The sequence below is a fragment of the Pygocentrus nattereri genome, chromosome 21 (genome assembly GCF_015220715.1).
Source record: "Pygocentrus nattereri isolate fPygNat1 chromosome 21, fPygNat1.pri, whole genome shotgun sequence".
NCBI classification, from domain to species: Eukaryota; Metazoa; Chordata; class Actinopteri; order Characiformes; family Serrasalmidae; genus Pygocentrus; species Pygocentrus nattereri.
In genome coordinates this window covers 33,235,049-33,250,048 of record NC_051231.1, presented here as the reverse complement: position 1 = coordinate 33,250,048, position 15,000 = coordinate 33,235,049, and the positions used below count along the sequence as shown (strand labels likewise).

The following is a 15,000-nucleotide window of genomic DNA, read 5'->3' as shown; positions in this document are numbered from 1 at the left end:
GCACAGGGCACCACACAATGAAGCTACATTCACACTACAAACCTCGTTCAAATCCCATTTTTTCTTCAAATCCGATCTCTCCGACACGATGGTTCACACTCGTTTAGGTTTAGGCGCACATCCAACTCAGTGACGTCACGTGACTGAATCACTGCATCATCAGCGCAAACTAACGAGCAGAACGAGCTTCGCTGAGAAGATCATTAACTCTGATCAGCTCTCAGCTTCATCATTAGAGCCAGACGGAGGAGAAAAAGATGGGATGAGCTGCTTTTCCACCGTTTACAGGCTTTAACGTCTGTTCGGCGCTGCTGCCATGGTAACGCTGAATGATGGTGCAGTGGAATAAAAGCACATGAATTCCGATCTGAGCGTCACATTAAGGTCACATGGCCACGAATCGGATACGTATCCATAAAAGTGACTCAGGTCGGATTTGAAAAGGTCCGATTTGTGTCCACACAGCCCTGAAAACATCAGATCTGAGTCACATTAGGGCAAAAAATCTTTAACCTGGTAATGTGAACGTAGCTTGAGTGTCACGTTACGTCACTGTCAACAGAGAAGTGGGCGGCACTATATGGAGTTAACTTTGCGCCAAAAATTTCAAATAAAATTCAAAAATCCACAAGCAAAATATTAAGTATCAATAGGTCAGAAATGGTTTGCAAATACAAATAATTTGAGTTCAATCAAACTTATTTTTTCAAAAAGATTTCTACTCATTTTCAATCATTCAGGCATAAATTTACTACTAATTTTACCAGATTTTGCTTTCATTTTTCTCTATTTGGAGATTCTGTTGATTTGAAATGTATCAGCTGAAGACCTCAGAAGACCTGCCACTCCAATCACTTGACCAATAGAAAGTGCCGGTGAACGCCCTCTTCTAAGACCCGCCCCCTGTTCAAAAGTGGTCAAAGTCAGAAGTAAAAGAGCAAAATATACAGAAGCACAAAATATACCAGCAAAATCAGCGAACAGAAAGAAATGAAAGCAAAACCTGGCAAAAGGAGTAATACATTTACATCAGAATGATTGAAAATGAGTAGAAATAGTTTTGAAAAAATACTATTTGTTAATTATTTGTATTTGTAACATATTGTGGACATTTTTATGCTATAATATATTTTATATTTAATTTAATATATTTAATTATTTTTTAAAAATTGTATACATTTTTTTTTAAACTTCTGGCACAAAATTGTTATCTTGAAATAACACGTTATTTATCTTGAAAAGTATATTGACAGCTCACAGATTCTTCAGACGTCCGTATTAGCTTCACTACTAACATTTATCTGTACTAGCTTTATATTATTACTCTATAAGACGTCCAGCTGTAATTAAATGAAAGCCCAAACAGAAGCTGATGCAGCCACAACACGGGTCAAAACGCCAAAACACCTGTCGTGCGGTTATTTACTGGACGTTCTGCAGCTTCACGTGTTTTGCAGCTTGTGACAGTTACTACCACATTTTTCTCTTGTTCATTGCTTTCCTGTTTGCTTCTACAAGCAGCTGATAATTGTGCAAACCAGCCCCACCTAACCCACCATAACCTCCCCCCTACAAGCCTGCAACCTGTTTACTGATGGCTGTTTATTTAATTCAGCAGATGGTGCAGGACCCTTGTGTGGACCTTCTACTGCAGGGTCTGGAATTAAACTGGATGGGGTCACATAACATCTCTCATCTACCTCTGAGCTCATAAGCAGTGCTTTCACCTCAAGAGCTTCAAGTTGGCACCTATCAAAGAGGACTATGACCCGATTTCAGCACGGATCACTTCACTCACTTCTAACGCTCTCTTCTTCTTCGCCAGAAGCCTCTCGATGTCCGACGCCACCTTCTCCACGATCTCTCTGGGGTTGTTCCTGACGAGGCTGTACTGCCTCCTCTTCTCGGTGTAAATCTGAAATGGAGTCAAAGACAGGAGAGTCGTTTTCATCTCCAGCGTCCAGACAGATCTCACGCCATTAGTCCCTGTTTATGGATTGCAGTGAGTCAAAAACCACATCAGGTCTATTAGAGATACTGAACAGCTCCACACAGTCTGAGGCGACTGTGTGGTGACTAAGGCCTGCAGTTAGCACCATGCTAATTGGTACAAGCCTGGATAATTTCATGATTACTTTCACAAAGGACTATCAGCAGGACATTCATTCATCCAGACAGCCTGGTCTCATGTATGGAGCCAAAGAGCTGATCTGGAATAAGCGAAGTACTACAGGCCAGTGGTGTTCATTAGGAAAGAAAGGCTCAACCTGATCTCAGATCAGTGCTCCTTTAGTCAGATATCAGCAGTGATGACAGAAGCTGGAATTTTATATGAATTATTTCTGACTTGTACTTCATTGAAATAAGTGGAGAAATTGTGTGGAAAGTGCAGATTCATCTTCAATAAACTTCCTGGAAGTAGCAGTATGGGCAAATATTTATATAACGGTATAATTTTAAAAAATGGTTTTCAAAAATTGCAATATTTAAAAGTATAAAAAAGTACATGATTTGCATTTTTATATCTGCACATATATTTGCATTTCTATTCACATTATGTCTTATTATATTATATAATATAGTGAGTGTTTTCAAATATGTTAATTGCCTAATTTCAGTTATTAAAATGGGCTGTGTCACCTGACTTTTCAGACTAATTTCAAGTTAAACAGACATCTACTTAGACACCTGTAGAAACATTTGTCTTTCATCTTGGGTTTATACTTAGTTTTGTTTTTTTTCCAAATAATTGAACATCATTATAATAATTCCACATTTTCATGGTTCTAAGTGATACTTTTTTAATCTCACAAACAGGGAAATTCCACCTCTGCATTTAACCCATCCGTGAAGTGAAACACCACATACACACTAGTGAATAAACACACACTAGGGGGCAGTGAGCACACTTGCCCAGAGCGGTGGGCAGCCCTATCCACGGCACCCGGGGAGCAGTTGGGGGTTAGGTGTCTTGCTCAAGGACACCTCAGTCATGGACTGCCGGTGCTGGGGATCGAACCGGCAACCTTCTGGTCACAGGGCCAGTTCCCTAACCTCCAGCCCACGACTGCCCCCATTGAGGTCAGAATACCTGTCATGGTAAACATTCTAACCACAACTAAACATCACATTTTTTACTGAATCTGTGACCTTGGCATTGCACCACAGAGGTCACTTTGACTCTTTTCATGATACAATACCTTGGGCCAACTTTTGTAAGTCTTGTCCAAATAAAAGTCCTTGATTTTTGGTTGTGCCACCTAATGTTGGGCGATAAAACGTTAATGATAAGGAAGGTTCGTTAATGTTCGATTTAATACACCGCTCTCACACTTCCAAATTGTAACCAAAGCCCTGGTGATGTTTTCTACTGCAAGGAAAGCGACACTACTCTGCTGTCGCCAGGAGAGGGTGCACTTCTGAGTTTTTCGACATGATTAGAGAGGGACGGGCGACGAGTGAAAAAAGGGTCGCCAAATATACTTAAGCAACATGTGAAATGTGGAGTTATGCATTCCCTGTTTGTGTGGAGCGACCCGTGATCTGTTCTCTGTGTGAGTGACGAGATCAGTGGCGTAGCTGTACCAACCTACAGTGAACTCACCTCCTAAGAAGCGTTAGCAGTGTTACAAAGTCATATTTTAGTATTTGTGCACTCACAAGCAACGAAAGTGAAAGAAAGAAGTGGGTTCATGTGATTACAGCCCTGATTTAAAGGAAAGTAAACTGAGGAAGCTGTGAGGCACTGGAGAGCAGGGGTGCGCTATCTTTGGACTCTGCCTGTCTAACTAATTTAGTTATATTGCACTACGATAGAATAGAGAAACCCAGTCGTCTGCTAGCTGGTGTCTGAATACTGTGATACGCTCTGACAGGGACGAAGTATTAGTGAGACTGGCCAGGTGGCTGTGTGATCCATCACTGACGTACTGAGCCAATAAATGTTTGCTGTCCGTACTAAAAACCAATGTTGTTGGGAAACTGAACAGTTTAGCTGTTGTTGGCCACTTGTTTAGCATGTGTAACAGGACAGTTGAGCCTCGTCGCAGCTAAAAATGATCTGTTTTCTTTCTTAAATTATGACTGTTAGAAAAACCCCGACCGAGCTTTTCCAGCTGGTAAAACAAACTTTCTCCCACTGTCCCATGACAGATCTGCGAAACGTTCCACTGTTTGGTGTTTGGCGCTTTCCGACCATAAAGGATATCAAAATCAGCAAAAATCAGCCTTCAAACCTGAAAGAAATACTGAATTGACATTTATCGCGATATGTATTGATATCGAACGATATGAATTTTGTTTATCGTAATAACATTTTTGGCCATATCGCACAGTTTTAGTGCCACCTGATATCTGTAAGAACTAAAATGATTGTACAGTTTTGAAGAATAAAATCAGGCCAAACTATTTTATTTAGAATTTCGTAACTTTTTTTTTGTTTTTAACTTATTAAGTCTATACGGTTGGATGGATATTGGTTGGATATTGGTTGGATATTGGTTGGATATTGGTTGGATGGTTGCCTGACATTTTTACACTTTTGGAGGCAAAAAGAAACTAAAAGGAATTTTATATGGATGCACTGAAGGGTTTCACATGGCAGCACCAAAAGGGGTTCTGCAATGGTACGAAGTCAAGTTTGCTACAAATGGTTCTTCAGATTGATTGAGTATATGCTGTAGATGTTGAGCTCAAATATATAGGACTCAAATGGGTTCTTCTACTGCAACAAGCTTGACATTGTAACAACAGAAGAGCCCTTTTTGGTGCTATATGGAACCGTTTTCAAAAAAGGTTCTATACAGAACCATATACGACACATTCTCAATCAATCTGAAGAACTATTTCACCATGTGAAGAAACACTCAAGCATGCAAACGGTTCTATATGGAAATCATGGTTCTAAAAAGAACCACTGTCTTTGCTGAAGAACTTTGAAAACCACCTTTTTTTAAGTGTGTAAACTCAGCACGTGTGGTTGTGTAGCCACCAGTTGTTTCAACAGAACCGTGGACCTTTTGTCCTTTGTTGAGCGCTGTTGCTGTGGTGTGTTTGATGTGGTGGTGCTGTTGAAGTCTTTCCTCCGTCAGTGAGAGATCTGAGGGCCGGCGCTTTTGCGAGCTGCTTCTCTGAGCGAGAGCAGCTCGTTAGCTTTCTGAAATAAAAGCCATTATGCAGCCTGTCACAGGAAGAACCTCCGCTGTTTAGCGCTCGGATCAATACCAACATGTCCAGCCGGGCGCGACTCCCACACACACACAAACACACACAAACACATGCTCCAATACGAACACACTAACACAGCATCTCCATCTTCCATAACCACAGTTTATTTATAGCCTTCACATGTAAATCAACATCCGCCCTCCTCTCAGAGCGTCCACCAACGCTCAGCTACCATCTACACTTTCTCACATCTCCACCGCCACATCATAACCCCATCACCCCATTCCTTGTTATTAATCTTCTACATGGTTTGACTCCATCACACCGACGGCAGCTGCTCCTTCTGTGAGCGTTTCAAACACAAGCAACCCAAAACTACTGCGGACAAAATCTTCCTACAGTAACACTAACGGTTTCTTCCTACTAGACCAGGCGTTGCAAGAATCAAACCACCCTGGGAGCCACAATATTTTATGTCCATTTTATTTAAGTACCATTTTGGCTGTAAAAGTGTCTCAGTGTGTCCTGGTGTCCTAGTTTAGACTAAAAAAATACAACATAAATGAAAACACAGACTGACTCTGCTCTGCCTTGAGCTTCAGCTCAGCTACAGCTGCTTTTCTCACATCTCCAGCAGGAAACTTTTCCACAAAAGTAGATCAGTTTCTTGTAAACTGTCTCAACGTTTGGCTTTTTACGAGACCGAAGTCGCTTCTCATTCTCCAGGTTCTTGTTCAAATTTTTCCGTTTCCACCTTAAATGATGTCTGAGACACCAGAACGTAACTGCTGCACCTTTTAAGGTGGAACGGGACAATTTGAATGAGAAACTGACTTTTTAGTATTTGTCAGTTTCTCGTTGCAGATTAAAAAAATTCATCCATTTGTCTCCAAATTATCGATGTTCGTCTTAAATCTCTCTCTTTGCCGTTTCGTAGCTACTCACTAGGCGAGATTGTTGTCTGTGTTGCTTTGGTGACCATCAGCCTGAGTCTTCAGGGTTAAAGGGTGAATCAGCAGTTCTACATTAACTCCAGCGTTTAAGACCATTTACTGTTAAACTGTGTTGAAGGATCAGCAGAGCTTTATTTTACTGTAGAGGAGGATTATTTTATTATTACCTACTGATCTAATTCAGTTGTGGAGCTGCTGCAGGGCAGTAACAGCGCCGTAAATTGCTGACTTATGATCTAGACTCTTAAAACAACAGTCCTTCAAGGATTCTTTAGTAAAGACAGTGGTTCAGTATGAACACTGAAAGATCTATTTGCATGCTTAAAAGGTTCATTGCATCATGAACTGGTTCTTCAGATCGTCAGAGAATGTGTTGTATTTGGTTCTCAGTAACACGAAAAACAATGTCCAGCTTGTAGCTGTGTTATACTTTAGAGAACCCTGTTCAAAAAGGTTCTATATAGAACCATCTGAAGAACAGTGTCATGATGCAAAGAACCATTTAAAACATGTAAATGGATCTTTGAATGATTATGGTTCCGTACAGTACCACTCACCCTTGAAGAACCATCTTTTTAAAGAGTGTATATAAGGGTTCTGCTATAGTGATGATGTCGAGTTTGTAACAATATAAGAACTCTCTTTGGGGATGCTTCTATAGAGAAACTCACACAACACATTCTCCATCAATCTGAAGAACCTTTTTTTTTTTTTGTACAAATTGCAGATACACACGGTTTTGTTATGACAGCAACGTCGAGCTTCATACCTCAACCTGACCAAGACTTACTCATTCCTTTGTTTTCCTTGTGAGTTTCATGACACACGACCTCATAATGCGCTCAGAGAGACGGCGCAGTGGAGAAGAAGTCCACTGGGAGAGTGAGAGAGTGAGAGAGAGAGAGTGAGAGAGAGAGAGTCACTCAGAGACCTCCGGGCAGAAACACCCATCTGGCAAAAAAAGCCTCACTGTCCCATCTGGAGCCTCAGTGTTCAGCTCAGGGCAGGAATTAAAGATTGGGGTCAGGATTAAGGATTAAGATTAGATAGTAGCTACTCTATAGTTAAGATTAAAGGGAAATTAGCTGCAGTATTCAGTATATAGTATGCAGTACATACTGAGGCAGTATGCAGTATATAGTATGCAGTATATACTGATGCAGTATGCAGTATATAGTATGCAGTACATACTGAGGCAGTATGCAGTATATAGTATGCAGTATATACTGATGCAGTATGCAATATATAGTATGCAGTACATACTGAGGCAGTATGCAGTATATAGTATGCAGTATATACTGATGCAGTATACAGTATATAGTATTCAGTACATACTGAGGCAGTATGCAGTATATAGTATGCAGTATATAGTATGCAGTATACAGTATATAGTATGCAGTGCATACTGAGGCAGTATATACTGAGGCAGTATGCAGTATATAGTATGCAGTATATACTGAGGCAGTATGCAGTATATAGTATGCAGTATATACTGAGGCAGTATGCAGTATATAGTATGCAGTATATACTGATGCAGTATGCAGTATATAGTATGCAGTATATACTGAGGCAGTATGCAGTATATAGTATGCAGTATATACTGATGCAGTATACAGTATATAGTATTCAGTACATACTGAGGCAGTATGCAGTATATAGTATGCAGTATATAGTATGCAGTATACAGTATATAGTATGCAGTGCATACTGAGGCAGTATATACTGAGGCAGTATGCAGTATATAGTATGCAGTATATACTGAGGCAGTATGCAGTATATAGTATGCAGTATATACTGAGGCAGTATGCAGTATATAGTGAGGCAGTATGCAGTATATAGTATGCAGTATATACTGATGCAGTATGCAGTATATAGTATGCAGTATATACTGAGGCAGTATGTAGTATGCAGCATATAGTATACAGTACATACTGATGCAGTATGCAGTCTACAATACAATATAGTGCTATTTTGAACACAGCCATAACCTCAGCTGATCGGCTACATTCACACATCTGTATAAATTTCTGTACTTAAAAAGCATTTAAATCAGGAATGGATTACTGACAGGGCCAGAACACAGGGGTCTCTGAGTGCCAGGGGTCTCAGGGAGCCTAAGATCACAAGGCCTGAGGAGGCTCAAAAAGACAGTTCAATGCAGGTGTAAAAATTAGATGAATGAATAGCCTATGAATATGTAAACAGCCCTAACCTGCCCCTATAATTACAATAATTAAACATCCCAACACAAAACATGTAATGGAATATAAATGAGCAGGAAATAACTAGCCACAGCGTATTATTAGATCAATTAAAAATTGTGCGTTTACATTTCATTCCAGCACCAAAAGTTATTTTATTGTTTTCAGGTCTTTTTTTTTCGTCATGGGGAGGGGAGAGGCGGGGAGAGGGGGGGGCATGTGTGCCCCAGGGCCTCCTGAGACCAGGATCTGTCCTTGAATTGAATACAAGGACTTCATCACAACCTCTACGAAACGGAAGCAGGAGCAAGTAGCAGCAGCGTAATGACGTCTGAGGCTGCTATCGTTCTCGATCCCGTCTTCCAGCGGCAGAAAGGTCTCGCCGTCACCGCGTAAATCATCCCCGAGGAGCGTTGGCTGGAGGTCACAACCTCGGAGGAATTAGCAGAATAAAGCATGGCAGTGGTGTTATGTTCCTCACTCGGCGAGTCCTCTGGCTTCCAGAACTCTCCGTATGCTTTTTAAATCCTCCTTGGCCTTTGTCCAAATGACTTGTCGGACCAATATAATCCTGTCAGGAAACCACTAATAACACCAGAGCCGGCGGGGTGGGTGGGTGAGTGGGGGGGTGGGATTCATCTCACACACACAACGGGCAAAATACTCTAAGCTAAAAAGGTCACAGAGGAGCATAAAAGACCAGCAAATTTAATTAGATCCATTTACAGTGACAGGCTGATGGCAATTATGGCGCATATCCTCAGTGACACATTATACTTTTTATATTCATCTCATTTATTAAAAACGAAGTCGCTCAGTCTACATATCTTCCCCAGACCTGAGGGAACCAGCTCACACCAGAAATATTCATTGTTCTCAAACAGAAATTTGTGTACTTACATCAAATAGTCCACGAGCGGCTCTGTGGTCACCAAACTATGGACGGTGACCTTATTTAGCCACATGATGGAGGATGCGAGTCATTCACACAGGCATTTTCACTCCGACTCCCATTTTTCATGGGACAAAAAAATGGTCAAGATCTGAGAACGAACCTACAAACCTATACAGACCAGCAGCATACATGATGCTTTATTCGCAGTTTTACAGCTATAATGGATGAATAAGGCTGGAAACTCCAGCGTAACACGGTTTGTGGACCATTCTGCCAAATTCAAACTGCAGCTGCACATAATATTAATTAATAATTACACTATTTCCAAAAGTATTTGCTCGTCTGGCTTCACACGCATGTGAAAAAGAGTGACCTCCTATTCTTAATCCATAGGGTTTAATATAATGTCGGCCCACCCTTTGCAGCTATAACAGCTTCAGCTCTTCTGGGAAGGCTTTCCACAAGGGTTAGGAGTGTTTATGGGAATTTCTGACCGTTCTTCCAGAAGCACATTAGTGAGGTCAGACACTGATGTTGGACGAGAAGGTCTGGCTCACAGTCTCCGCTCTAATTCATCCCAAAGGTGTTCTATGGGGTTGAGGTCAGGACTCTGTGCAGGCCAGTCAAGTTCTTCCACACCAAACTGGCTCATCCACGTCTTTATGGACCTGCTTTGTGCACTGGTGGGCAGTCATGGTGGAACAGGAAGGGGCCGTCCCCAAACTGTTCCCACAAAGTTGGGAGCATGAAATTGTCCAAAATCTCTTGGTGCTGAAGCTTTAAGAGTTCCTTTCACTGGAACTAAGGGGCCGAGCCCAACTCCTGAAAAACAACCCCACACCATGATCCCACCTCCACCAAACTTTACACTCAGCACAATGCAGTCAGACAAGTACCGTCTCCTGGCGACCGCCAAACCCAGACTCATCCATCGGATTTCCAGATGGAGAACCCATTCCATGAAGCTCTCTACGCTGCGCACTATGCCCCTCAGCATCCGCCGACCGCTCTGTCATATTACATGACTGACCACTTCGTGGCTGAGTTGCTGTCGTTCCCAATCACATCCACTTTGTTATAATCCCACTGACAGTGGACTGTGGAATATTTAGTAGTGAGGAAATTTCACGACTGGACTTGCTGCACAGGTGGCGTCCGATCACGGCACCACGCTGGAATTCACTGAGCTCCTGAGAGCGACCCATTCTTTCACTAATGTCTGTAGAAGCAGTCTGCAGGCCTAGGGGCTCGGCTTTATACACCTGTGGCTATGGAAGTGACTGGAACACCTGAATTCAATTATTTGGATGGGTGACTGAATACTTTTGGCAGGGCGGAGCCTATTTTAGTATTTTGGAGCAGGAAGTGAGGGTGTATCCCTATCCCTATATGGCCACATTGAGCAGCTAGATCCCATTGTTTTGAGGTAAATGTTTCCCAAAATGTGAAAATCAGCACAGAACATTACAAATTGTCATATTTTCTGCAGTTCAGAACTTTAGGGGTTTAATGAAAAATACGAAGAATCAAAGCTGTGTTTGCTGAGTTTTTGAGCTCAAAATCAGCTAAAATTGTCTCTACCGAAAGTCACTACTGAAACAGTTGGTAAAGTTTGGAAGAGTTATGGGTGCGTAGTGACAAAATGCATCGTTCATGTCAAAAATAATTTATTTCAATAAAACATTTATTTATTCAATTTAGAACTTATTTAAGGTAAAGAGTCACTCAAAGCAAAAGGATTTTAGTTTATAGTCCAAGTCAGGTAAAGTCAGTTTTCCAGTTTATGTCATAATTTGAAAGTGCCTGTTACTCTTCACATTGCATGTAAATTTCCTGATGAAGGGACTGAAAGAAACAGCCCAAAACTAGCTAGAAAAATTCCTGGTTCCATTGACTTACATTGAAAGTAGTGTATTTTGTTCCTTCTCCTGTAAAGCTGCTATTTTGGAGTTACGAGGTTTTGACCTGTGTGTTATTGCACTCAATAAGTGATGTGCTCAGACTGTGGCTGGTGGCGTAACGATTTACGTGAAATGCTGGACACAACAGGCAAAACAAATCCGATACTGCCACATGTAAAAAAGCAGCCAGGCCACAAAGCATCACTTACCAGAAAAAAGTGTTGTGCTGTGACGATCAGATCAGTGGAATAATCAGACGTATTAACAATGACGCGTTTATATTTCTCTCTGACGGCCTTGACTGAGCTTGTACAAGCACATAACGGAGAAACTGTTTAGCTCTTTAACCTTCAAATACAGCAAAAACTCCCATGTCTGATTCTGTGTGAAGTCATTTGAATTATTAAACAGTAGTCATGGTAACGGTTGCTAATAACGAAAAGTACTAGATATGAATCAGTGGGTTTATACAGTTTAGAAACTAAGAATACAAATGTTTAATTCTGTAGAAGTCGACATCATTTTGCTCTGAGCTGAAGCAGCACCTTGAACTACTGGACCTTCTTCTGAAAACACCTCCCAGAGGAGGTGCAGCTCCTGTGTCAGGCAGTGAAACGTGATGTACTTACTGGCTTTTCACTTAAAATGTAGTGATTTAGTGAAAGTAGGGCTCGGCAATATAATAATCTTTATCATAATTGTGATAAATTACATAACATGTCAATAAGTATTTCTGAGCAAATCATTGATACAGTAATTAAAACTTACCAACTGCATGTCTGATTATAACGTGAGCATCATCAGTCCTGATTAATTGGATGTTCGAGCAGCGCAGTGTGTGAAATGTTGAATACAATTGACTGAAGGCATAGTTTTTGATAGTACTTTAAAAATATGGGCTTAGTTTGTCTGTTTCTACACATAAAATGTAAGAAGTAAATATTGTGATATATCGTGTACCATGAAAAACGTCTTGAAGTACCGTGATATTAAATTTTGCCATATTACATATTTGCCAATTATTTCTTCTAAACGCTGCCTTTTACTGTAATTCATTAGTTCAAATCGTTATTCGGGCATTCGGACAGTGTTTTACCATAATAATAACAAACAACTATTAAAATAACCTTTTTCCCCCCAAAATATTGATACTGTAATTGAAATCCATAATAATTACACCAACAACCAATCAAAACACCTGAAACAATGGAGCTGATATGACTGACAGTGGAGGGAGGAGGAGTTGATGATCAGTGTAATAGTCAGATGCTTTGGTCCCAGTTTAGAGTCGCCAGGTCAATACATTTAAGATGACCAACACACTGTACACCAGCAAGGTGGAGCTACTGGGAGGGGTTTCTGATAATGTGGCCAGTAAGGTCATGTTTCTGCCCATCTCTGATTGATCAAGGACACAGTTCAGCCTCTGATTGGTGGATCTGTTCGTGCAGCTTCAGGGTAAATTAAAGAGGGAAAAACACACAGATCTCATCAAGACTATCATCTGCAGCCAAACCATCTGCTGAGCTCAGAATCAGCGTGAAGGACACGCATATCTCCACATATCTCCTCCTCTCTTTCACCATCGCCATCCAAACTCATCAAAACGGACTTAGACAGATTCAGACAACCTGTTACTGCAAACTCCGCCAAACACGAACACTAACCGAGTTACACAAGCATGAAAACAGCAAACACGTCTTTATCCATTAGCCATTTTATTCGCCTACCGCAGCGGTCGGCAACCTGCGGCTCGTTTACTGCCCTGTCGTGGCTCCACAGCTGAATCAGATCAGCAGGTGATAATAAAATAATCCTCCTCTACAGTAAAATAAAGCTCTGCTGATCCTTCAACACAGTTTAACAGTAAATGGTCTTAAACGCTGGAGTTAATGTAGAACTGCTGATTCACCCTTTAACCCTGAAGATCAGTGCAGACGGCTGGTCACCATAGCAACACAGACGACAGTCTCACCCAGCTAGTAGCTACAAAACGGCAAAGAGAGAGATTTAAGACGGACATCGATAATTTAGAGACGAATGGACTGATTAGTGTTTATAGTCACTCCAGCTGTTTCTGATACGTTTCATCTGAAATGACAAACACTAAAAAGTCACAAGGCTGAAGTTTCTCATTCACCAGCTTCTCATTCGAACTCTCCCGTTCCAGGAGGAGCTGGGGAATTCAAACGAGAAGCTGGCGAATGAAAAGCGACTTCAGCCTCGTAAAAAAGAGACATTTTAAAATAAACCACTCTTGTGAAAAAGTTTCCTGACAGAGATTTGAGAAAAGCGGCTACAGCTGAGCTGAAGCTTAAAGCAGAGCAGAGCGAGTCTGTTTTCATTTATATTAGATATTTTTACGTCTATACCAGGACATCAGGACACACCGAGGCACATTTACAGCCAAGACGGTAAAGTGGACATGAATGTTGCGGCTCCCAAGGAGCAGAAAAATAAAGAAATAATCACATTTTGGTTCCATTTATGGTGTTTATTTTTTGTAAATACTGTTCTTTTCTTCCTCAAACTGGATTAACGATCGCGCTACTGAGTTTCATCAAAGAGTGCTAACTTGCATTACATCCATGTGCAAACGACCAGCTTACTGGACAACGTTGACAAGCGTCCCGTCGTCCCTTACGGTGAATTAGTTTAGCAATAAACGGGAGAACATAAGTAAATAACCTGCCCGTGTCATTTCATTTTCCCAACAGGTTCACTCCACAAATAGAAGCTGTGCTCCAACGTAAGCAGAAGATTTAAAATGCTGTGTTCTCCACAGAGGACGTGCGAACGCTTTCATTCAGTAAACCAACTGGACACGTCGTCTGCCCCGGGTGTTTATGACTGTATCTACGGCTCCTGGTTCAGATTTGATTGATTAGTGTTTAGTGACCGACTGTAATGACCGCGCAGAGCTGAAGTGGAGAGATGAGTCACAGAGCCTGACGTTTCAGCCCGCTGAGCTCCGAGAACACAAATACTTAACACACAATGAAAGACGTTAGGGTCAAACACACACTAAACAACGAGACCCACCCTAACACACACACAATATACACACACACACAGACACACTATACAAACACACACAATAGAGACAGACACACTATACAAACACACACAAACCAAACACACACTAAACAATGAGACCCACCCTAACACACACACACACCACACACACACTATATACACACACACAAACCAAACACACACTATATACACACACACAAACCAAACACACACTCTATACACACACTCTATACACACACTCTATACACACACTCTATACACACACTCTATACACACACACATGCAGAAACCAAACACACACTATACACACACAAACCAAACACACACTATACACACTATACACACACACTATACAAACACACAGAGAGACACGCACATTACAGTCTGAACACTCTCTCGCTCACTCACTCACTCACTCGTTCTCTCATTCTCGCTCACTCACTCACTCGTTCTCTCACTCTCGCTCACTCACTCGTTCTCTCACTCTCGCTCACTCACTCACTCGTTCTCTCACTCTCGCTCACTCACTCACTCGTTCTCTCACTCACGCTCACTCACTCACTCGCTCTCTTACCCCCTTCAGCTGCTGCGCTCCACTGATGTGCTGCAGGACTCTGTCAATCTCTTGCTCTATCCGCCGAGCCCAGTGCATGATCCTGTACACAAGCACACAAACACAGTCAGTCCAGGGTTCAGGGATGTGAGGTGATTAGGTCACACTGGCGTGTATCTACAGTGCCTCAAACTCTGAGATTCCAACCCCTAAGAAATCTTTTGTAACATGACATGAAGTCAGACGTGTGCGGATTAAAGACCCTTTTCCAGCTGATTTGTCTTCCAGAGTTGTC

At 41.5% G+C, this 15,000-nt stretch overlaps 1 protein-coding gene across 1 annotated transcript in view; it reads right to left on the bottom strand.

Annotated features, from left to right (window-relative positions):
* Nucleotides 1-15,000, bottom strand: part of cacna2d2b (calcium channel, voltage-dependent, alpha 2/delta subunit 2b) — a 95,659-nt gene that overhangs the window by 56,146 nt on the left and 24,513 nt on the right. Inside the window, exons 2-3 of the mRNA XM_017724807.2 lie at nucleotides 14,727-14,808; nucleotides 1,799-1,915 (exon numbers count right to left, since the gene is read on the bottom strand). Of these exons, the coding sequence (XP_017580296.1) occupies nucleotides 1,799-1,915; nucleotides 14,727-14,808 (199 nt within the window). The remainder of the gene's footprint in view (nucleotides 1-1,798; nucleotides 1,916-14,726; nucleotides 14,809-15,000) is intronic.